Here is a 27,921-nt window from a genome sequence, read left to right as displayed (position 1 = left end):
ATTTATATATAAATTATATAAGGGTTCATATATAATCATATCAAATTATATATGAAACATATATATTTATATTTCTATATAATTTTATATTGTAATATGTAAAAAATTTTTTACCGAGTTTTAACATAGTTGGAACGTTGCGAAATAATTTTGTTTAAAAACTTTTCCCATATACACACAGACATTTCCTTCATATTTTAGGTATTTATTGATAATGAAAATTTATTCAATAATAATTATATTTAATAATAATTATTAGTAACATTTATTAACTGTCTATTAAGTTTATAATAATAATAATACATATATAAAATTAATAATATATACTATTATTTGTGAAAATTGTAACACAACTAATATCATTATTCTTTCATAGTATTGCAATTTTCATAAATAGCAATATATTATTATATGTTTAATAAAATGTTTTTCGCCATTTCTAAAAATATTTATGGAAAATATTTTTCCATATTGCAGATTTAAATTATTATGTAACAGTTGTATAAAATGAGACAAATATCTAATATTTTGCAACAGCGCTTTCACAGAACTGTGACAAATATAAATGAAATCGACGTTCTATTTTTAATTTCAGAACGTATGAAAAATGTGCAATATTATTATTCACTATTATTCAAGAAAATGCATTTACGTTCGAAACACGTAGCTTGCAATTTCCTGCGCTGCTCACGTACTCCACTCCGTGGTACATTGAGACGTATTCTTTAAATCACCATCAAAGATACGGGACTTGCGTGACATGATAAAATTTAGGGTGAGAATCTTGCTCACGGATGTAGCATTTAAACATATTGGGATCTGTCGATAACAGCGCTGTCAGCTGTGAGAGATGATTATTGACATTACGCTATACAATATTCAACGTGATTACACACATTGCGATTTATATTATAGAAGAAATAATATCATATTATAAGAGAGAATTAGTTTAGAGTTTCGTGCGATTAAATTTATTTAAGAAAATAAAAATCAATTTTACATAAATGTTTAAGAAAGAAAATTAGTTGCAAATATTCAACAATTCGAGTAAACTTGGTAAAACTGAATTGTAGAATTGCGCCAAGACGTATATTTTTGAATAATTCAATAATAATATTTTAATGTGATATAAGAGTAAGAAAGGCAGAAATATCATAAAAGAGTGCGTCTATCTCAAATTTATATGAAAAAATATATAATAATTATTTAGGCATTAATTAAAAATATATGAGAAAAATACAGATAGATATTAAGCATTTCCAATTTTAATATTGAGAATAAAATTTTGACATATACATTTTTCGAGATAAACGTAGAAATTGTTGTTTTGAATTATATCAGCAAATTTATGCACATTTCACTTTTCATGTTTTAAGCTGAAAAATTATAAAATGTTACGTTAGTTTTTCTCCACGGAAGAGTGTTCTACGAGTTATATACCGAATAAGCTCTGGCATATGGTACATAACATGCAATACACACCAGTACAGTAACATATTACACAAGCCACGCATACGAATTCATTTATTTTATAAAATTACATTTCAAAAAAGCAAAAAATATTATTTTTATATAAATAAATATAGCTTTCTTTTAAATTTTTAATAGAAAATTGAGATAAAACAAATTAAAAAAGTGATATGTGATTAAATATTGAATCGGACGATTAGTTTTGGGGAATAACTATGAGCAAATTCTTTTTGAACAAAAAAAGTTTCTATAAAATTTTTGTATAAATTTTTTAAAGTTTTCTTTAAAAATTTATACATTATATAATGTGATAAATAATTCTTTAAATACAAAGAAATGTAGTTTAAAAATTTTAGATTTTGAAATAGAGAGTTACAGTTTCGGTTTTTCTCAGAAAATAAAGAAAAGTATGAATACCTTTTCTACTTTAAAATTAAAAAATTATTTAATTTTGCGTACAATGTAATTAATTCAATTACAATTAATTAAGTAGCGTAAATTTTAGTAAAATTTAAAATAAAATAAAAGTTTATTAGAGTATACATCTTAAGGTAATTATTTCAATTTCAAATTTATCGGTCATAAATAAAATTTAAAGAAATAAGATAAAATAATATTATAGTATTTATTTAAGAGAATATATTACTAATTAAAAAAATTATAACATTATTTTTGCATATTGTATTGTATATCTATATTTATAGAATAGATGAGAAAAATTGATCAATTGGAATTTATTTACGATACGATAATACGATTTATTTTAATGAAAAGACACATAACACTTATTTCGGACAATTTAATGGCGCGTTTAAAGCTTGTAAAGGTCTTCGGGAATTCTGGAACGGTTTGTGCTTTCGAAGTTAGCGAAGCACACTATGCGTGGAATATATACCTTAAAAGTATTACATAGTTTTAAAGACTGAAGGAACAATGTAACAACTGGAATGTACTGACGGTGCAAGTATCGACCAAAGATATATGATTCAGGTTGTACATAATAAATCGACTATAGTTTTTTCCTCTTGTGCAAAGTGTCTTTACTCTCACTTGCTATACACGTGTATAACAGAACTTTCGAGCAGGCAGTCTAACGATGAGAAAACAACTAGGTGGAAGTATGGGAAGTATGATACTGAATCACAAAAAGTTGTTACATTAGAAATAGTAATACTTTTATGCCTGTTTCTCTGTTTCAAATCTCTCGCGAATTCGCGAAACAGACTCAATCGTCGAGATATTATGTAGCATTATCGCTTGCAATTCACGCAAAAATTAGGTATTTATTTGTTTTGAGTTAATATGACATTTTTACTGCATGCAGAAGAAATTTGTATCAAAAATCATTAAAAGTTTAAAGCGTAAAAATATCAGATAATTAAAATATATGATCTTTTATTCTAAATAATAATAAAACAAAAGTATAAAATTTAAAATATGATCAATTATAAAGTACATTTTAACAGTTCTCTAAAATAATATATACAATGTACAAATATTTGCGCATGTTACACGTTTCGAAATTGCGAATAATTTAAGATTATAGAAGGATGACGTGATTTTTTACAAAAAAATATTCCTAAAATCACTCGTCTCCTTCGTTTTTGAGCAACAGAAAAATTGAGCACTAAAAATTTTTAAATTCATCTATGTATTTTTCTTCGCTACAAATGTTTCATTAAAATTCGAATTTTCGGACTCGCGAACTTGTAATTTAACTGTGAGATAGTCGAGAAAAAATATAGGAATGTTTGTAACTGAAATATTTCGCGATTCAAATGTTTCGACGATTGAAATTCTTTGCAATAAAAGTATTCATAACAACGACGGAACAAGATTAAAAAGTTATTCGCCAGCTGAGGGCATATATACGTACATAAAACGTGCAGTCGCAACGAAGTACACGTGCAACACGTATCAAACAGAACAATTGATAGTTCATACTGTTCCAGGTGACTTCCGGAACTTTAAACTTCGTGAGAACTGGCTTGAGAATTTATTGATTGGTTGATTAAAACATGACGGTTGTGAGATATATGTAGGGTAAGCTGCACAACTATCGACCCCTCGACAATTATTCGTTACCTGACTGAGCGACCGCGTCGGCAATATCCCACGTTACAAAGGAACTTTGTGTGCAACAACTCAGGAAAGCGTTAAATATCCATCTTGCTTCTTCCATGTGAATGTTAAAACATTTTTTTGCAATTTATTCACGTTAATAACAAACGTATGGAGTTTTGGTAGCAACAAAAAAGTAGGTATATATATACCGGAAATAATTTTTCATTTTCCCGGGAAAAAATTTTCTATATATAACTATAAAATTATATAGAAATATATTAAATTATACATATAATCGCAAAATTATGTAGGTACATGAAGTATGTTCATAATTAGATAAACGTGACTTTTTATATATAATTATGTAAATTTATGTATAATAAATAAGTATTTCTTTATATACATATATAAATATATATATGTATCATATATAATTTGACATGATTATATATGAACTCTTATAATTTATATATATACCGGAAATAATTTTTCATTTTCCCGGGAAAAAATTTTCTATATATAACTATAAAATTATATAGAAATATATTAAATTATACATATAATCGCAAAATTATGTAGGTACATGAAGTATGTTCATAATTAGATAAACGTGCTTTTTATATATAATTATGTAAATTTATGTATAATAAATAAGTATTTCTTTATATACATATATAAATATATATATGTATCATATATAATTTGACATGATTATATATGAACTCTTATAATTTATATATATTTATATAATTATGTATAAAAATGGACATATTTCATATATAATTTTGCGATTATATGTATAATTATACAATTATTTATAAAATAAAAAATTTTTTCCCGGGTTATATTAACTTTGATGTAATATTTCGACAAAGACGATATCAACTTATATTATTATTAATATTTTCCTAAATAATAAAAATGTATTTCTTTATCAATAATTCAATCGGCGGGAATATGACACTGTGAGTGGCAAAATTATATTTTCCATATTAATTGTTATAAACAAGATAAACATCTTGCAGATAGTATTTAACGCTTTATCATATAGAATTTATTAAAACAACCGGAGATTGTACCTTAACTTAAAATTTATCCTATACTAGCAAATCTCCTTTGCAACGTAGCAGTCGCGTGACATTGTGTGAAAATTCCTATCAGTCAGCTTAATGAACAATTTCGTCAGAAATTCTTTGCTAAGTTATACAGTACATTCTTCGTCAGAAAAAATTCTTTGAATAAAAGTTTCTTTTTTAATATTAATATTTAAAATTTTATATTCTAAAATTTTATATTTTTTGTATTATTAATATTTAAAATAACTTTTTGAATATTTAGATTTTGCAATATTTATCTAATTTGTTATGCCATTAAAAAAATAATTAAAAAATTAGAATCTGTTTTCCTTTCTCTTACTTTCTTAGCTTAAGTTACTATGTGTTATTATGTATAAATACATACATATTTATATCTAAAAGAGAATGTAAAAAAATTGCTTTAGAAATAGTTTTAACGCGCCAATATATAAATAATTTGCATCACTAATATTGAATATTAATCAAAGTTGAGAGAAAACTTGTGACTACTATTTAAAAAAGATAAGTTTAATTGTTTTATCGATAATAATTTAATGTAAAAATATCTATTTTATAATTAGTATGTTTTTAAATAAATACATATAATATTTATACATTTTAACATTTATAATGTACATATAAAATAAAGAGCTAGTAGTAAAAAAAAATTTAATTTTAGATAAGCATCAGCGACGTTTACAATATAGTATATGACTGAGTGTTAGATGATTTTTACGAATGATTTCCGAAAAATATCAAGGAAATTACGAATTTTACGATGTCTATGTAATATAGAATATCGTGATTCAACAAAACACGCTAAACGATAAAACTTACAATTTATAGTTAGTAGTCGCAAGAATGCACAACGAAATTTATTAATACTGCCTTAAAACCAAGAGCCTTATATAAAATGAAATATCGTATACAGGATGTAATATCGCAGAAACATCATAAAATATTGCTCATCTGAAGTGTGTTGCGTTTTAACTCTTCCGCTAAACTAGTTATAGAACTCATAATCAAAATATTAACCATGAATGTATTTGAATCCTGGATACAAACTTATGTTAGCATTAGATTAGCCTCTTTTATATACAGATCACATGCAATATCAAATATGCAAAGTCGATGATGCGTTGTAAAAACTATATATATATTGTAACTTAAGCAAAATGCTCCTTTCTTTTCTTTAAAAAAATTTAAAACTTACTAAATTATATTAATTAATCAGAATTATCTCTTCTTTTTCTCCCGATTTAAATGATAGTTTCAAGAAAAGAATCGGCTTCAAAGAATTTTTTATTAAAATTCTTGTTCTAATTGTTTTAAAACACTTTTATAATTTAGAATAATTTTGCGCATAGTTTGACTACACATATATATTGTAAGCTACACATATATATTGTGTATATATATATATATATTGTAAGGAAAAGAAACAATTACGGGAGTTTTAAATTATTAAAATCCGGTTGTGTATTAAACACACATAAAGTGTCAGATTTTATAAACGCTTCTATAATTTTCTTTTTTTTTGTTTTCTTCTCTCATAATATGAAACTTGAAAAACAAACGATTCAGAATTAAAAGCTATTGTAAATTAAAAATTTGTTTTACAAAAAAAGAGGTGCAGAGTTAACGATTATTTTTCTACAAATAAATTATTGTAATTTCTTAATTAAGACGACGAGCAGGGCAAATGATAAAACAGGAAATGTGTGTTGTAACGTTACGTTTTTAGTGGGTAAGAAATCCACATTACTCTGAGAACTACCTCCCGAAAGTGCCCTTTGAAGGTTTTCCCCTATAAAAAAGGATTAAGTACTCGACGTAAAATGAAGCTGTAAGTGTGCGATAAAATTAAGTTCGGGGTTAAATATATATATAGATGTAATTGTAAGATAATTAATCACAATAAGAATATCGCAACCTTTTGAAGGCCAAGAAATTATTAATTTGTTATTTAATTAAAACAACGAGCTCGAAATTATCTCATAAATCAATGAAATTCTAAATTTATTCTCGTAATGAATAGATATAAAGATTTTTTTCAAGATGAACAAAATTTGCCAAGCTAAAAATAAAAACGCGGCTTTGAAAGCCATATAAGGTGCAACCTGATTGGTTATCAACTTTTAGTTTCTGATCCAACATATCCGCTATATTATTTCTTGTACATATGTATAGAATGGAAGTTATATTGTTCGTTTCTTGTGTATATTACTTTATCGAGCTTGTATATATGTAACTTAAATTATTTGCATTAAGAACACAAATACATTGCGGAGAAACCGCACAATTACCGCCAATTAAACCGGATTATTAAACAGTTTTGTCGTCTACAGTATATGCATAATTAGCTTTCTGTTTAAATGTTTTAATTATACTTTTATCGTAATTAGATTATAATAATTGTTTACATTTTGACAATAGATTACGTCAAAAATATGAATAATGCAAATTGAAAATTACACATTCATTAAACAATTAATGTTACATATGATATAGGTCATTTAATATCTGCAGATTGTTTTGTGGATTACATCGACTAATAATACCTGCAGTGTAATTATAAAGATACAAACACAAATTATTTATTAATTATTGATTATCATTCTGTATGTACAGATAGTATCGATATCTCCTATATAAAAGAAACTCGATTACAAAAACTAAAACTGGCTCATCCTGCCTTCTCACACATATCTTAAAAATATAAATATTTAATAAAAATGAATTAATTAAATCCAAGGCAAATAATAATTGATACATTTTTTTATATAGTTATCTTTTGAATTTGTGTAATCAATATTTATTAAATTTCGTACTTGAAAGTATATATATATATATATATCACTTTGTGTTATTTGGAAACTTTTAATTTAGAGGAATTTTTCTTTAATAACATTTTCACTAATCATTATAATATCTTATACCTAATATACACATATATTTTTCTTGGAAAAATTTAATTAAAAGGAAACAATTCTGATTGCATGAATTAAAGATATTCCTTCCTATGCACTCATTTCGATACGCAATTATAAATATCAGATAACCGAGATAAGTTCATGCGGCTTTTATGATAGAAGATAAGCACGCGAACTTACTTGATTATTCGATACAACTTAACCCAATTTAACGATTTGTATTTCACAATTATTAACAAATATTTTTATCCATGTAGAAATTATGCACGCGTCGCTTAATCTTTTTACCCTTAAGCCGCAATGTGCAGTATTAAAATATTTACGTTCTCGTGTATGCGAATAGACGCAACAATACAGTTTCGTATCGAGATTTCACCCCCTGCTTTAGAAAGGCGTAATAGGTAGGTTATTCACACCGTAGAATCAATTAAGCGTAGATAAACGATAATGTACTGCCGCGAGTATGTAAATTACATCATTCGATGAGCAGAGGTTTATGCATCAACGGGTTGCCTAATAAACCGTATTAATGTTTAGTCGATAATCCCGTGATGTTCCATTTCACAATTCTTCAAACAAATCTCATATTAGAATAATATATTGCTTTCTTTAAGTTCACTATATCAGATAAACGTATCGATTTTTTTATTATTACATCTGTCAAAAAATAAAAATAATCATTTTTTTGGAAAAAATAGATGAAACGTATATTTTATTTCATGTTATGAATAAATATCTTATTGTGAATTGAAGTAATTTTGAAAATCTAAAGTTAAATCAAATAGTTTAAACTCAAAACTCGCGATGTTTAAACTATACTAAAACAAATCTCATATTAGAATAATATATTGCTTTCTTTAAGTTCACTATATCAGATAAACGTATCGATTTTTTTATTATTACATCTGTCAAAAAATAAAAATAATCATTTTTTTGGAAAAAATAGATGAAACGTATATTTTATTTCATGTTATGAATAAATATCTTATTGTGAATTGAAGTAATTTTGAAAATCTAAAGTTAAATCAAATAGTTTAAACTCAAAACTCGCGATGTTTAAACTATACTAAAACAAATCTCATATTAGAATAATATATTGCTTTCTTTAAGTTCACTATATCAGATAAACGTATCGATTTTTTTATTATTACATCTGTCAAAAAATAAAAATAATTATTTCTTTGAAAAAAATAGATTAAACGTGTATTTTATTTCATGTTATGAATAAATATCTTATTGTGAATTGAAGTAGTTTTGAAAATCTAAAGTTAAATCAAATAGTTTAAACTCAAAACTCGCGATGTTTAAACTATACTAAAACAAATCTCATATTAGAATTAATATATTGCTTTCTTTAAGTTCACTATATCAGATAAACGTGTCGATTTTTTATTATTACATCTGTCAAAAAATAAAAATAATCATTTCTTTGGAAAAAATAGATGAAACGTGTATTTTATTTCATGTTATGAATAAATATCTTATTGTGAATTGAAGTAGTTTTGAAAATCTAAAGTTAAATCAAATAGTTTAAACTCAAAACTCGCGATGTTTAAACTATGCTAAAACAAATCTCATATTAGAATTAATATATTGCTTTCTTTAAGTTCACTATATCAGATAAACGTGTCGATTTTTTATTATTACATCTGTCAAAAAATAAAAATAATCATTTCTTTAAAAAAAATAGATTAAACGTGTATTTTATTTCATGTTATGAATAAATATCTTATTGTGAATTGAAGTAGTTTTGAAAATCTAAAGTTTAATCAAATAGTTTAAACTCAAAACTCGCGATGTTTAAACTATACTAAAACCAAGGTTTTTCTATACAAAGATGCAATTTACGTGTTTACTTTTATAACTTTTAAAATAATTATTTTTACTAGCTTAATAAATACAATTTGGAACTTTGGTAGCTATTGCGAAAAGGTACGTTTCACTGATCACTTTGATTTTCATGTATATTATAACCGATAAAATCTTGAATCGCGTTGCAAACTTTTCTAATTTCTTAGATACAATATTTTGAAGTATTATATTTTTATTCTTCATTATATTTAATTTCTCGTACTGTGTATTATTCGTGTCTCTTTGTTGACATTTTGTTTATGTACGCTATTTCTTTTGACTTCAGTATGAATATTATACTATCAACAAATTTGATTTATTTCTCAAACAATTCTGCTACATAAAACGACACAAGTTTTTGAATGCAAAGGAAAGCTTGGAATTTTATTGTTTTAAAGCATGCATATGTGAAGGAGGAAAAACTTAACTCAAATAACTAATTTCTGTTTTTTAAGTTAAAATATTTAGATTAAATTAAAAATTATTTTCGGAATGTAAGGAGATATAAGATAATATATAATATATTTACAGTGTAGTAAAATAATACATCATTTTCTACGTAAATTAGAAATTTATACTTTCCTCTACTTGTTATCCTCGTTTCGGTTAAAAGGTTGCAAACTCAAATGTGAAATTATACAACTACTAACACTTGAACGTCATATCTTTGAACATGATATTTCCAAGTCAAAATTAATTAATGCTAATAATCTAATTATTTGCGCACATTAATTAAGACATGTAATTTTTTCAAAAAAAATATCTCAGAAATTAATAGAGTCCGCAATGTAATTCGGAATTCTATCTACTATAATCGGTGAAAATCAAACTGAAGCGCAATCTTTTCGTAATAATTATCATAACTTTTACTGCCGATTTAAACGATTTTTCAAAGGGGAATATATTTCTTTTTGACAGAAGCGTTCCCAGTCATATTTTCCGGGAGAACAATGACATTAATATAAGTTGAATGTATCTTCATCACGAAGGCAGAAAGGTAGAATCATAATTTAAAGCGCACGAAAGTGCAAGTAGCTTCTTTTATACCTTCGCACCTTCCGAGCCTCTAAAATATGCATGCCCTGGGTGAATCGCGGGCACGACCCGCGAAAGAACCTTTCTTCAGTTATTTAAAATTCCGCGTGTGACCACCGTGTGCAAATTACTCGGAGCCATGTGTATCTGAAAGTTGATATTACTTTCTGCAGGAAGAGCGAAAAGTTGGAAAGGTAAAAGAACGATTACTGCGAACAAAAATTCAATACCACACAGAGAGAATTATCTCTTAGAATTTACCCGGAAAATCATGGTAATTATGGGATAATACGATATTAGAAGAATTTTATAAGAGTTTTTCCGATTAATATTTACCACAATAAAAATATAAAACATGTTTGATAGGAAAATTTACTATGTACATATTAATATTTTTTATTATGGCTAATATTGATCAAAGAAACTTTTATAAAATTTTTTCAATACCATAATGATTTATCCCGTGATTATCATGATTTTCAGGGTAAATTCTAAGAGAAAATTCTCTCCGTGCCCTTTTTATTCTGATTGTCTTTTGATATGTTAACATATTTTTTGTCATTCACTTTTTCGTGTGTATTGAATAATTTCTAAATAATATAATGAATAAGTATTTGTTATTATTGATATTTTTAAAGTACTACAAAATAATTTTGATATAATTTTAAAATAATTAAAAATTTTTCTTGCATTATTAGATTCTTTTTAAAATGCATATAATAAAGAAGGCCTTTTTACATTTTTTCGTGTTTTATAGTTTAGTAATTTTTTTAAACAGTATTTATTTGGAAACATTCTCTGTATACACACATATACAATACATAAAATTATATGCATATGTAAAATGAATAGTTATTTATTAGAAATTTAAATATAATGTGATTTAGATTAAATATTTACAATATTATATGCACAATATATAAATATAAATTATTTTATTAAATTGCAAAAATAAAACATTTTTATATTGTATATTATAGTTTTAGAATTTTATAATTATTGGATACAGAATTATAAGAAAAATAAATATGAAATAATTTTTATGTTTTAAAAAATAATATTTTTTAAAATGAAATTACTTTAACGTACCATTTTGTCAGTAATTTGAATAACAAATTTTTATATTTTATTTTATTATAAAATAAAGTATAAAAAATTGAGGTATCATCAATTTATTACTATATAGCTAAGAGAGAGTAATCATATATTTTAATTACTATCTCTCGTTTAATAAAAGCTACTTCCCTCTTGTTTAATTTAAATTGCTATCTCGGATAATAATTCATTCCACGAGAGTTATTTGCTTCAACTTGGCTATTCAAATATATGTAGATTATATAAATTTACGTAACGTTCGAAACAAAAAAAAATAGGTAATTTCTTTATTATTTTATGTTCGTATAGAAAAAAAAAAGAAATTTAATTTTTAAAATTAAAAAATATCTTAATAAAAATGACTTAATTCCATATTGTGCAAATATAATATCGATTAAATCTGACATGTAACTATTTAATAAAAGAAGAAGTAGAACGATTACTTATTTGACAAAAATTTAAATCATATTAAATCAGATTTTTCATTTTGTTTTATTTTTTAATAATCTTGAAATTATTTCAACAATCAATAGCTTCTGGAATGCTCTAATATCATCATATTAAAAAATAAATATCACCATATTTAAAAGCAAATATATGGATGTGTACGGAGTTTATCGATGATGGAAACATTAAATGTAAATGCACCATTGGTTTTACATGAATCGCTATCATCTAAATTGTCACGTGACATATTTTTTCGCTTTGTGATATAGATATATTCTAAAAATCAAAATCGAAATAGAAAAATTATGACAAAAATTGCACCTCTCGCACTGGAGTTATCATCTTGTCAGACGGATTGATTTTGAAAAACTTGACAATCCTATGACAGCAATAATTTTTATATCTGTGAGATTGTGCTATTTGAAATGAATTTGATGCACTTGGTGCAATAGCACGAGCTATAAAACCATAAGGTTTATATTCAACGTGCAAGATTTATGCTATATAAATTATTCTGCAATGTTATCTCGTCTGCGCTGGCTCGAAAAAGCGCGAGCATGTTTTATTTATATTTTTTTACTTCAGAGCTTATAAAATTTATAATGCATAGAGATTTATTTTCATTAAAAAAAAATATTTAAAAAGCCTTCTAGAGAAAATTTTTATCTTTGTTAAAATTCTAGCGTAAAATTACGTTAGTGTTGCGAATTTTAACTGATTGAAAGCACGTTTTGGAATGCGCGTATCAAACTTCAAGCACTGCTCCTCTTTACATTTGAACATAACACATTTCAAAAGCTGCGAACAATCAGTCGCATATAACGTTCATTAAAAAAAAAATTTAATTTAACGCACTATTGTACAAGTACCCTTTGAGACACTACGCTTTCATCCTTTAAGGTCTCTTTTTCGGAATAAAACAGAGATAGCTCGATGCTTATATATTAGAGACGTCTTTAGAGATACTGTATAAAGCCTCATTAAAATCAGAATTTTCTAGTTATCTGAACTAGAATCGATGTATAATGGTACATAAATGGACTTCATTTATGAAAATCTAATTACAAATAGAGAGAAAGAGAGAATATATCTCGATGTGTATTTACATAAACTTGATTAATCGATTAATACAATATTTTTAAACAAAAAAAATTGTTATATGTAAATGTAAAGCGTTGATATAGCGTTTAAAATGAAAAAGAGCTCAGTTATTTCGAGAGAATTTATTTATCTCTCTTTAATTTAGCTAGATGTGATTATAGATCCCCCTTGCGCTCTCTATCTATGATCTGATATATTTCTACTTTTAAATTTAAAAGAGAATGCTAGACTCTTTTTTTCCTTTTTCCCTTCTTCATTTTAGCTTGATCAATAGACGCAGTTTATTTTAGAAAATATGTTAACTATATGTGCTAAAATTATATTAAAAATAAGTATATGAAAAATAATAATTAATGTAGACAAGGATAATTAGGTTACAGGAATATAGCCAGATTGCTCTAATGAGATGTTGATATGCGAACTAATTATTTTTTGTTCAACACCATTTCACGTAATTTTTAAATGTCTGTCTACGAAATTTTAAATTTAAACGAGGATACCAGACTCTTCCCCAAGCTTTTTCGCTTTTTAATTTTGACTTAATCGATAGACGCAGTATATTTTAGAAAATACGTTAATTGTATGTATTAAAATTATATTAAAAATAATATTAAAAATTAAAAATATAATATTAAGAATATAAAAATTATATTAAAAATAAATATATAAAAAATAATTAATGATTAATGTAGACAAGGATAATTAGGAGATTAGAGGGATATAGCCAGATGGCTCTAATGAGATGTTGATATGCGAACTAATTATTTTTTGTCCAACACCATTTTATGTAATTTTCAAATGTCTGTCTACAAAATTTTAAATTTAAAAGAGAGGACCAGACTCTCCCCCAAGCTTTTTCGCTTTTTAATTTTGACTTAATCGATAGACGCGGTATATTTTAGAAAATACGTTAATTGTATGCATTAAAATTATATTAAAAATAATATTAAAAATTAAAAATATAATATTAAAAATATAAAAATTATATTAAAAATAAATATATGAAAAATAATTAATGATTAATGTAGACAAGGATAATTAGGAGATTAGAGGGATATAGCCAGATTGCTCTAATGGGAAGTTGCGAACTAATTAATTCCTCTTTTTTTTTTCAACGCCGCTTCATGTAATTTTCAAATGTCTATCTACGAAAAAAGTCGCAAGACTTGGTTCGTAAAGTATCTCTTGTGGATTTGATGCGCTCACATGAGATGCGACATCTTGAGCGTAAGTAGAACGAGATACGTGCAGTCAACCTAAAGGACGAGTGGGCAGAAACGAGAGTAAAAGAAAAAGATCAATGTAAGATACGACGAGAGATATGAGCTGTCTCTCCTTGCTATGAAATATTTTTCGCTTTAGACATCTAAGTATGCCATACTTACTAATCCAAGACAATCTGTACATAATATATCTGCGTATGTAATGTTATAAAATATTCTCTTGGAAAACGTAACATTAATATATCTAAGTTTTTTTAAGTAAAAATAAAAATTTTTAAATAACTCTCCGGCAATTATTAGCTCGATGTGAGCATTAATAAATAATCAAAAAGTTATTATATACAAAATATTATATCAGAAAAAAAGTAATTGTTATATTATTAAATATAGAGTACAATGACGTTATTTTATTCATTAAATGTAATAATATACAATAATTTTGTTTCTCTCAATTTTATAACAATTCATGTCATTTGAAAAATACATTGCAATTGTAGTTATAAAAAAATAATTCAAAATTAAATATTAAATATAACAAAATAAAATTTAAATCATCGAAAATTATAAAGAAAAAATACAATTAAATATATACACGAAGTAATTAATAGTAATTCTTTAAGATTAAAAATTGCATTAATATGACTTTTTAATATAATTCCTTGGACACTTTAAATACATACACAATAAATTGACGTATTTAAAGATACTTTCCAATCATTCAATCTAGTCTCAAGTAAAATTATATTTGTATGAAAGATCGTTTCTGCAATTCTTACGTGAATGTTAAAACATGTCAGAACGATGATTAAGTACAGGCTACCGTAAAACAAGAATAGAATAAGAAAGACAGCCTGAAAAGTCAAGTTGTCAAACGAAAAAGATAGAATAGAAAGTCCGCAGAAACGTAACGAAATGAGAAGCGCTCTTCTAGAATAGCTTGCCATTTGAACAGAATGCGTAAGAAGACATTATTCAAGAGAACTAAAATTTTTCTTTGAAAATATATTTTTTCCTATTTATTTTATTTACACAATAAAATAAAATAAATATAAATTATTTGCAAATACGTTATATTTGTTCAATCAGAATTAGAAATGCCTTCTTATTGTAAAACGTTGAAGAACCAGGAGATAAAAGAATTCTTTTTAATCAAAATTTCTATCCACGGTAATCAAGTTAATAATAAAATAAATTCCATTAAAATTCTTTTGCCCTTTCTTCCTTTTACAAATTTTACAACATTATTGTAGAAATAATGCAGTAAATGGATACTGCAAGGATTATATTCAAAAAGCTGTTTGAATTACAAGGACATTCCAATTGAAAATTGAATATACACATGATGAATATGTGCATAATGCATTGTTTGTACGTTATTGATCCTCGATATAAAATTTACCAATCGATAAAAAGAGGCGCATTTGTTGGTCAACAACATTTTGTTCATCAACAACATCTCAATCCATTAAATCTTTTTCCCTGCTAACATTAAAGAATATGTCATTTACAAACATAATATTTACACACATGTTTTAATTATACATATATGATTCGCAATTAAGTTGAAGCACCGTATATCAGGAATGATCTTTTGAAGAAATTTAAAAACATTATTTTTTTTAGGGGACTTTGCGTACGGTTCTGTTGACGTTTTTAGTTCTTTTTTTTATTATTATTTTTACGTTTTTGATCGATTTAGCGGCACGTGACGAATCGCAAAAAAACTTGAATTTTTTTGTCGACGTCGACTGACTCGATCGGATCATCTCTGCTACGCGTCGACCAGCTATACAACGGCGTGGAATGCAGGGCGAAAAATTGTTACATAAAAACTCCGCTCCGTTTACAATAGCCGCGCGTTAATAAAGTTGCGGACTGGTGAGAGGATTTAGAAAAATATGCATACCGCGTAGTTTAGCGAAATTATAAATTTTGCGCGTGCGACGAATATGAATGCCCCGAAAAATTTGCATTCGACACTCATGACATAAAATATCTATAAAATATGTACAGTTATCTAGTCAGGTTCGGTTCAGTTAATAGATTTGATTATTTTTATTATTTATTCTCGCCGTTTTTTTTTTATTGCGAAACTAATATAACATGCAATAGAAGATGAATTTTTCTCTTTCTCTTTTTCTTGCTAATCACAAAATAGTTCTGTATGTATATTATGATATATTTTTAATATTATTATTTAATTTTTATATGTTTTTTACAGTTTTTTGTTTTAAGGTTTAGATTATCACGAGCAAAAAATTTATACTTTTAGTATAATTATACTTTTCCATATATTTGTCACATTAAACACATCGAGGTAAAAAGATTTTATGCAAGACATCTTTCGTTTTTAAAAGGAAGAACATGTTTTTTATTTCCCAGCGTGGCCCACAAGTTGGAAACTCGAAACCTTGGTGTAATTAAACGCGATATACTTTCAGTGTAATTAAAATTACAAAATAAAAAAGCAACCTTAAAATGGTATTAACTAAGCACGTACTGTTTTTCAGAGAATACCCGTTATGACCTGCTTAATTATCCGTTGCATAGGTAAATGTGTACGTAAAGAGCCCGGCAACAAAGCGACAAGCTTTCAGCAGCACCCAAATAATTAATAAAGTGCAATAATGATAAAAGCACATGGTCGTCTGCTTCGATACTTCGTATTGCGGGAAAGACTAAATTACAACAACCATCCTAATCAATAAAGTACCATTATCTTCCTGCGAAAAATACGCAAATACGTTTCTCTCGTAACAATTAACTTTTAATTTTACGACATTTATTTTTCTAAGATAAGTGTGGAAAAACCTTGTATACACTTCCTTAATATATTCTGTATACTAGCGCGAGTATTTCCCTGAAGAGTTAAATGATAGTTAGCTATTATCAAATATCTTAATTAGTTCGAAAGTTCACCAAATGTCCCTAATGCTTTAGCGCATGAATGATAACAACATAAACACAAACAACATGTAAGAAAGCAAAACAACACAGTGTAATGAATAGCTTGTTTTTGATATAAAAAAATTATTTTGCCAATTATTTTATTAAAGACAACACTATCAATTATTAAAAATATTAAATTAAATACTATTAATATATTATATATAATGGTGTTATATATATATATATATATTAATAGTATTTAATTTAATACTTTTAATAATTGATGCATATATATATATAAAATAGTATGTGTTATTAACGACTGATGGCGATTGCTTTGAATCTATTAAAATTCGTTTGCACGAGGAAAAAATACAGAACGAATTTTATTGCGCGATTAATCTAACACGAAATAGTGCAAAAAATTAGATATCTAACTGTACATGTGTACAAAAAAATGGACACGTGCAGTGTAAAACTTACCCACATATAAAGTCGAAATATTTATTCAGGTTATATCAAATATGTTCTGTTTTATGCAGATAGCCTCGTTAAAATATCACACTATCAGATATATGTCACTTAATTACACCAAACTTTTTTGTTTTATTATACCAGTCACTAACTTTTTTTTTTATTTGTGTACATACTTATATAGAAAGACAGAGAGAGTTTTTTTCAAAATTTCACTTGGAATAATATATTTAACTATATATATTGTACCGTATCGATTAATATATCGATTTCATGTATCGATTAATGTATCAATTTTATGTATAACTTTTTATATCTCGAGAGATATCAGATATCACTTATAAATCGCAACGTCAATTAAATTACCATAAGAATAAATATTTAAATCTAAAAATCTTGAATAAATATTAAAGTTTTATATGTCCAATGCTTTTGCAAATTGAAAATGAATATATGGTATGTCCTACATTAGAAGACATTCGATGGATATTTATTGAATGTCCATGCTATTTTATCTCGATACATAATATATATATAGTATGTATATACATATTATATGTACCTTAAATCTTTTATGTATATTATTTCGCATATACATTTGGCATTTCACACTCTTTATATTATATTTACATCGCATTAAGGAATTATAACAGTGGATTATTAATTATAGATGCGGTATATATGAGTATATTTTAATGTTTTATGTGGGTCGCTTCTTTCGTTGTATCTTACATATTTTTATTTTATAAAAATGACATATTTAATATCGATGCTCAATATGCAAAACCATATAGAAATGCCCCGAATGTAAAAGAAATTGCTGTTTTACTTATGTAAGGACTTCAAATATAAATTTAGAAGCTTTCATGTAGCACATGTAAACGTCATTTACAATTAGCTGGTTTTAGGCGCCAAAGTACAGCTACATGTAAATCGTGTAAGTGCCATGTAACATGTAAAGTGCAATGTGAGATTTAGATAAAATTCTATTTTAAGAATCACATCTTGCAGTAAATGTCATTGTCATAATTATATAATTAACATTGAGTTTTATATCGTAAATTACTGATACATATTTCTTCGCTCTCATATAAGGCTGACATATTATATTATTCACATATTCGATAGCTTTGATATCTGTCATTTTATATCTCTCGAAATTATATAGGAAACGAGGGATAATCAAAATGAATATTAATAATTAAGAGACTAAAAAGAGTACAAAATATAATCTATGACGGTATATAATGTCAATAACGTTTATCGATATCAGTGAAAAAACAATATTGCTTGCAATATTGGTAGCAAAATAAATTTTTTATATAATCCTGTATTTTCCAATTATTCAAAATATTCATATCAGGATAATATCAAATTATTGCTCTTATTATTGTAAGCGACATTTTTTCAATAATTAAGATATGAATAAAAATACACGTATTTAACAAAATATATATGTTGAGTAATCATTCATATAAATTGAGTTACAAAATAAATTAATAAATATAATTATATATTTACATAATTACATCTATAATTTATTCTGTAATTTTGATATAATTTATGTAAATGATGTCTTTTTATATAATTTTTTTATATTATCGTATAATAATTTGAGGGAAAGATTTAATATAATGTTTAATATTTAATTATATTCGTATTAGGAATAACTTTTAAATATATTTATTGTAAATATATGCAAATATAAGGCAAATTCAAGTTTGTTTTTCATCAGATTAATCATATTCAATTTATAGCGTTCAATTTAAGCTTTTAATTCAAATTTACTATTATTTACAAAATAAAAAATATTTATATCATGTTTCAAACTGAGTTGTCCATTCATTATTTATTATATTTCTTGATTAATTATGTAACATACAGCTTTTATATTAAACTTATTTTATATACACACACACACGCGCAATATTCATAAATAAATTATTATCAAATTATAAGCCTAACTATATATTTCGTAAAAAAAATATTTCTGATTGAAGTTCAACGAGGAACGAAGGGAAGAAGCGATAGGGTGGACGTCCGGGTACTTAATTGCCCTGATCCATTCGAGCATGAAACAGCTATTAATGATCGTCTCCATCACTTTCGTCTCTAAAATATCGTTGTAAAAGATCGAAGAGTACGAACGACCTCTGATTTAAATCGGACGTTATTTAATCCTTAGAAATATATAATCGCACACAATAAAATTTTGCTAAATTGGCAAAATGTATTTTAATAGTAAGTTTGTTTGACTTTAAATTAAATATTTGTTATAAAGAAAATTTTATGAAAAATTATTCTACAAAACTTGTTTTCCAAAAAAATATCTCCAAAACTTTTATTTTTTGGTATTAAATATCATGATAATTAAATGTCAAATTATAACTTTATTGAAGTAAGGTTTATTTGAAATTCACCAAAGAAAAAGATTTTGTCACTCATTTGAGTTTTTTAAAGTTTAAATTAACGCCATCATTACATCATTTTTTAATTTTTGCGTTGCATTATGTGTGATTAAAAGTTAAATTATTTATTCATTATTTCTTATTAATTGCAACAAAATATTTATTAGAGAGAGGGCTTTCTGAGATTCAAAAATAATAGGAAAAAAAAGCTATTGAGCCAAGCGCTGTTGTTGAAGCGTTGATTTAAAGTAAAATTTTTATTCAATAGTAATAGTAAAACGTTTCAGCCCTGATTGAGCTTCCTCAGTTACATAATAACTATAAAACTGATTAGAAATTGATATACATATTGAAATTGAAAAAACCAATTTAATGTAACATCTATAAACAAATAGTTTTATTAAGCATGTTCTATTATGTAAGTTTGCTTAATAGAACTGTTTGTTTATAGATGTTACATTAGATTGGTTTTTTCAATTTCAATATGTATATCAATTTCTAATCTGTTTTATAGTTATTATGTAACAACGCTTGGCTCAATAGCTCTTTTTTCCTATCATTTTTAAAATATTTATTATTATACCATCTTTTCTCATTATATTTCCTTGTTCTTAATACAAAATATTTTATTTACGCTTGTTTATTAAAAAATTAATTATTACTCTGCAATACTTTTAATTTCATTGTTACGTAAAATTAAATAATTCAAATTCAAATTACAAAATTTTATTTTAGATAAAATGCGTGTTTGAAACGTCTAGTAACATTAATCATTTCAAAAAGTGACACAAAATGTCGCGTTATGTATCGTCGCGAGTCAGTATGCATAAATAATGTGTTTGTGGTGACGTTTTGCGCGTCGCGGAAAATATGGATTTCCCGAATAACAATTCAATGTAACAATGCCAATCATCCAGTAGAATATCCTTAATTAAATCTCTTCGTGCTTGTGCGATCGAGTTCTGACCCCAGCAAAAATTACACTCTTCCTCTCCTCTTTTCGTCCATTCAGAAAATCCTATCCTCGTTCTGCCATTACTAGAAACCTGTTGCAGATATTTGGTGATATATGGGGAATTCAATTCAATTTCAACAATAGCCCAGACTCTATTCTTGGTTTCCTCACTATTTAATCTATTTTACTATTCTCTCCTCCCCATTTGTTTTTAATAGTTTTTCATAATTATCGTAAAGTGTTGATTCAAGAAATTTTCTCTATAATTTCTCTCTCTACCCATCTATCTATCTATCTCTCTCACACATAATCGTTTCCGGTAGTGACTGGCTGTCAATAGCAAAGTGTAATTAATTGATTTAGTGAGCAGGTTTGGATATATTTTGAATTTGCGTTAAACATATACATCTGTGCGTGGCTTCTGCAGACAATACCGATTTATCTCGCCACGACATTTGCATGTTCGATAGATACGCCAGCAACAGAAAGCGCCTGGATAATCAAACATAAGATAACGATCCTGCGTGGGAAGCAATACGGTCATTAAATCCGGGTACTAACATTCATACGACCGACAGATAAAGATATATGACAGATGTGCGAATGTTTATTCGAATTGCTAATAGGATATATTGCTTGCGCGATAATATATTGACTATAACAAAGCACGGCAAACACAATAATAATCATTCATCTTTTGGACAATTAATAAAAAAACTTAAAAATTCTTAGATAGCATTTTGTGTGTATACTAAATAAAAACTAATAAAAATATATTTAAAAAAGTTAAAGATTTACGTCCTATTTCTTGTGTGTATACTAAATAAAAACTAATAAAAATATATTTAAAAAAGTTAAAGATTTACGTCCTATTTCTTTAATTTTGCATTTGCAGTTATAAAAGAATAAAATAAGATATTGAAAAATAATCTATTAAAGTTCCTCATTGCTAAGCCATATAATATAAACGAAACAATTAAATAATGATGGAAATAAAATTAGAGAATATCACTACTAATTGATTTACTAATTGATGAAGATTAAGGAGAAAGGGTACTAAATTTTCTGTTAATAATTTAATGACTGTCAGATTTTGAGGTATACTATGCAAGAGATATCACGTAACACTTCTCGACAGACTATAAAAGACAAAATGTATAGAAGTATAAAAGAGAAATGGGAAAAACGAGAAGATACGTGAGGAATGAGTAATTGTAATATATCGTTCAATTTACATCATTTGACATGCGAAACCATTTCAGAATTAACCGACCAATTTATCATATGAATGAAATGAACATATTTCTTTGCACTTCATAGTATAGAGTAATCATTTATTTTATAATCTAACTAAACTTTTATTCAATATGTAGATACATATAAAATATGTAGATATATAGAAAAAAAAGAGTTAAAAAGTAAGTAATTATGTTTTATAAAATTTTATTTAATGTTTAATCGATATAAGGTATTTAATATCAAAAATAAAAAATTATATAATGCTAATATTAATGCTTAATATTCTTTTAATTACTTAAATTCTTTCTTTTTTCGAAAAAAGAGTTCAAACTCTAAAGTGAAAGAAATTATTGTAAACTTTAAATTTATTATTTTTCTACTAACATTTTATTAAATTATTTCATTTTTATTTTAATATTTTATGATAGCAACATTATATATTAGTTTCAAAATTTCATGGCTATGCAGGACAAAGAGATCTTTCTTATTGTTTTAATGTAAAATTAATTTTTATTGAATTTGTTTGGTTTATGCAGCTAATTAAAATTTATATCAAATCATATTCTTTTCACAATATAGCTCATATATTTGAGTTTCAATACAAGATGATACTTTTTATCAGTAACAAATTTATAGTTTTGAAATGAATTTTTAGTACGCGAGTAAAATATCATACGCTACGTACTAATTAAAAATAATATATAATAAATTCTCCCTTCAGATATCGAAAAAGTATCCGAATAAATTAAAGTCGATACATTCATGTCGCGCGTTTCATTCTTTATTGACTACTTATCAATATATGTCAGAACCACATATCAATTGGCTGCGACATAAACAGTTTTCATAATTACGTAGCTTTATTCCAAGCAATCCAGTTTATCATCGAACGAAAAAAAACGAAGTTTTTCTAAAGAATTTTGTAGATAACCTTGTATACATTCATATGCTTGTTGACAAGCTTAATATAAATACCTACGTAGTAGAGAATTTTATTAATGTAATGTAAGTAAGTTGTCAGATGGATGGATGTTTATTAAATGTTGCAATCTCTAGACACACACAGATATATTCTTTTCACGATTTTGCAATCTCAAGATTATCGCGAAAAGCATGTATACAATAAATGAGTAACATATTTCGCAATTCGAATCATAGCAAAATAATTAAATCAAAACCCAACTTCTATAAAATAAAACGATTAGATAGTTATAACAAATGTGAGATATAATTAATAAAACTAGGGTAATTGAAAGCATTTAACAGCTTTTAAATAATTTTAATCTTCATATATTATAAATTAAGAATATCTGTATAAATGTAAAATCCGTATAATAATTTAATAAGATTGAATTTTTATAATTAATTTGAATAAATTTCAAAACTATCTTTAAAATTTAATCTCTAAAATTTTAATACAAATTTGAATTTTTACTGAAAAAAATAAATATTACAAAGAAATTAAATTGATATTTATTTTAAATTAAATTTTAGAGATATACATATGTAAAGCAGTCATTTTGGAAAATTTTTATTTATTTATTTTTTTTTGAAAAATATTTGCAAATTTATTTTTTCATTAAAAAAAAATATAAAATTACAAGCATATAATAAAATATAAATTAAAGCATAAAATGCATTATCAGTGATAAATTATAAAAAAAATTAACATACATGTAACTTTATCAAATATTATGTGTCTTACATGTATTAATCAAATTTTATATGAACTTTGTATAGTTATGCAGACAAATATTTTTTGCTGCTCAATCAAAAGTGATATAGAAAGGAAAATCGTGTCAACAGATAAATCTAATCTCCACAATTATTTTCATATACTCATATTTTTACATCGTAAACTAAGTTAAGAGTCTAATAAAATTCTTGATATACTAAAGGTAATTGTAAGAAAAAATCTGAAGGATTCTCTCTCACTCCACCTTTTTGATAGTAATCCAAAGAACACCCCATGTTGAGAAGACACACATATTCTCATCCACAAAAGCCAGCCGTACAGTATGTTGGTGGCTTAACCGCGCCACCGACCATAAATAACATCGCAATAATGCCACCGTAAAACAACACTCTCACACATACATACATCTACTCAAAAACATACATGCACGTTGGTGCCCTTACCTTCGTTTTCGTTATTTCCAATCAGGATCTCAGTCTCTTTGAAATCCGTCTCCCTGACCAAATCCAACGGATCCTTGGGCAGAAAAATCCCGTCAATGGTGGGCGCTGACGGAAAGCCGAGGATACCCCAATAACTGTTCCACTGCTGTACGGAAAGGGTTTTTGCGTCCACCGATCTCATGCAGGCCATAACTCGCGCCGGATTTTCCTGCAGCATCGTCGAATTACATCCGCAATCGTCTACCAGTACTCGGGCTACTTCATTCGCCTTTTCGCCGGTCATATAGCTCCATGGGGCGTTCAGGGTGCCGCTCTGAAGGATTCCCCGACGTACTAGACCCTGAGTAACCGGTGAGATCAGGAGTAGAGATACGGAACTACCGCCTGCGGATTCGCCGAAGATTGTGATCAGATCGGGATCGCCACCAAAAACGCGCGCATTCTCGCGAAGCCACTTGAGGGCCAAGGCTTGATCCCAAAGACCCATATTTCCCGGTGCTTCCTCACTGTTGGGGAAATGCTGATTGAGATACAGAAAGCCAAAAGCGCCCACCCGATACTGCATCGACGCGATTATCGCATTGCCCGCTGCTGCCATAAGATCGGCATCGTAGACGTCTAAAGTAGCGGTACCACTCATGAAGCCGCCGCCATAGATCCATACTAATATTGCCATGCCATTGTTACCGGGGTTGTCTTCCGGCTTGTGACGTAGATGTAGCTTCTGCGGCACCCAGATGTTTAGATAGAGACAATCCTCGGAGATGTTGGTGTTTGGATTCCACATCTCTTCGCCCTCGAAACCGGGGAAATACTCGTAACGCTCCTGGTAGCAGCTGTTGGGCAACGTGGTAGCGTTCAGGATTCCGTGCCAGGGTTCGATCGGTAGCGGCTTGCGAAACCGCAGCGGTCCGACTGGGGGTTTCGCGAATGGTACCCCGTAGAATACGTGAACCTCGCGATCGAGCACTGTACGGGAGAAACCGCGCATCAAGCCGCTCGTAGTCTCCACCACCAAAGGGTCGTGACCACTGTCCTGGTTACTATGCTGGCCGGCGACGTTTGCTCGCGTGATGCACGCGCTGTGCAGGCTCAGACCTAACAGCAACAGCAACAAGGACGGACAATTCATCCAAAAACTCATGGTCAAATTGAATAGCCTTGTATGTCAATAAGAAACAATTTGTCCCGTTTGTTAAATCGATCACGTTCTCTCGCAAGCGAGATTTGTTTGTGTGGTCACTGCAGGTAGGAGTGTAGCACTGCCAGAGTTCAATTATTCAATCGTCAGTATAGACGATGATACTCCATCGAGCGTCCTTTACGCGCAAATAAGCTCGTCGAATTTTCACTCGGCATTTGCGCTCGGTTTCTCAGGATTTGGCGCGCTTCAGGAATCGCTTATCCCGATGTCTTCGTTGTTGTCTAGGAAGATACATAGGAAAGAAGTTTCTTCTTATGCATATAACGTATCGGAAAGACGGAGGAATAGAGAGCGATTCTTTGGCGAAGAGTAAGACGATTTTGAGGGATAGAGTTTCCCTTAGGTGAATCATCAATCTTGCGCAAGCTGCATTCAATGTACTTATGTTGCTTTTTAACGGGGAAAAATTTTCTTGCACTATGGAAATACATAAAACTCTACGTGTGTTTTATCATCTTCTGTACAAACTATATAACTGATATCAGTTTTTAAAAAAGAATCATTTTTGCAATCCACCAATGTTGCAAACAGATAAATTAATGTATTTGAGACCGATTAACCTTTTGCGGTTCAAGTGTGCCTTCCAGGCATATACAGTATCTGGCATTGTGGTCCAAGTGTGCCCGCAAGGCATATCGTTAAATATATTGTTATAATTATAACTGATTTTATTAGTGAAGTACGAGGTGAAGTATATATATATATATATGGGATATTATTTCATTATTGAAACGCCCATGGTGATAAAAATAAACAATTTTTTAAAGTTATACAATTGTTTACATTTTAATTGAATAATTATTTTTTTGTCTTATTGATTTGAAATGCGTACTGCGCAACAAATTTATTTTCTTTCGTTGAGACTTTAAAATCATAGTTATTTGAGAAAAGGTATATTGTTGTTTTTGCATTGATTTTTTAAATTTTGTAAATAAAACATTTACATTAATAAAATTCTTTTAGTTATTTTTTAATTCTTTTATTACGATTAATAATACAAAAATAAAATAAATATGCTTTTTTTATAAGTATTGTTATTATTATTTTTCGTATTGAATTACTTTATTTTGTAGCAAAATATCAAAAAAAAATATTGGATCTGTTCGTATAAGAATTGTGAACCGCAAAAGATTAAAATACCAATTTTTATGAAACTAAAATATTTTTAGTCAATAATTATTTAAATCTTTATATTTATCATTTTCTACGTATATAATAATTCAAAACATCAATCGTTGAAAGAAAATACGATAAAAATATGACTCAATTTTTATATAATTAGTTTAATAATATCAAATGAGAGTTAACGTAATTAGTATTATGGAACGATAAAAATAGCCTTTTTTAAATTACATTAACAAAAATTACAATATGTATGAAAAACTTTATTCCTCCAAAATTATTTCTTCACTTCGCTGAAAAATCATTTTTTTTACAGTAGGTATCATTCAGATTTAGTCTATTATTATACTATTATACGCTCGATATTTTATTCTTTTAAGAGTTAATTTTTTATCTATTTTTATTATATGATATACATTAAAACAAATATTGAGACAATAGACTTCTATTGCTTAAAATATCAATTTCAATTGCAATCTTTTGTAAGAAAAAGAAAAAAAACGAATGTCATACATTCCAAATTACAACGCTACAATACTATCCAGTGGATACTTCTTTTTGTTATAAAACTTTTATAGGTCATTGAAAAATAATACACGTAAAAGATTTAGAATTGTCATAAAACGTTTCCTATGGGTACTATATCTGCCAGGAGAGAGACTCAACAAGTTAGCAACCGAAAGGTCAGCATTAACGCGGTAGGAAAAATATCAACTTCTCTCTTTCTATATTTCTAAGCCTACTTAAAAGGAAAAAAAGAACGAAAAAAAAATATTTTGCATTAAAAATATGAACTTATCGAGGAATAATGTTTGTAATAAATAAGAAGAAATATGTGTGCAAGTATAACGCGATAAAAAAAAAATTACTATTAAATAATTAAGTTTTGTAACAATTATCGCGCGCAATGTATAATTATTTTTAATTTATAATTATTATAATTGTTATTGCATACAAAATTATTATTATTATTATTATTATTTTTTTTTTTTACGAGAGGCTTATTCTTAATTTTCTGCAATTACGTATATAAACTCTAAATAGTAAATAATTATCACACGTATGTTATACAGTTATTTTTTACAGGTAGATTATAATTATATTTTTTACACATTTAAAAATAATCAATTTCACGATAAAATAATTGGTATTATTAGGCACACACGTGTATAGTACAAAATTACTTTCCTGACTTC

At 26.9% G+C, this 27,921-nt stretch overlaps 1 protein-coding gene across 4 annotated transcripts in view; it reads right to left on the bottom strand.

Annotated features, from left to right (window-relative positions):
- AChE-2 (acetylcholinesterase 2) overlaps nt 1-27,921 on the bottom strand; it is a 121,886-nt gene that overhangs the window by 91,552 nt on the left and 2,413 nt on the right. For 2 of the 4 annotated variants that reach the window (XM_029314877.2, XM_029314876.2), the window contains exon 2: nt 24,400-25,824. In XM_029314877.2, the coding sequence (XP_029170710.1) occupies nt 24,400-25,543 (1,144 nt within the window). In that variant the 5' untranslated portion in view covers nt 25,544-25,824. Of the gene's footprint in view, nt 1-24,399; nt 26,391-27,921 lie in introns of those variants that run through there. The other 2 variants (XM_085480782.1, XM_029314875.2) reach the window with 2 other exon arrangements.

The sequence above is a fragment of the Nylanderia fulva genome, unplaced genomic scaffold (assembly GCF_048542155.1).
Source record: "Nylanderia fulva isolate GAGA-0341 unplaced genomic scaffold, ASM4854215v1 Scaffold16, whole genome shotgun sequence".
Taxonomy (NCBI): domain Eukaryota; kingdom Metazoa; phylum Arthropoda; class Insecta; order Hymenoptera; family Formicidae; genus Nylanderia; species Nylanderia fulva.
Note: the sequence above shows the minus strand (reverse complement) of the source record. Positions and strands in the feature narration are given on the sequence as shown.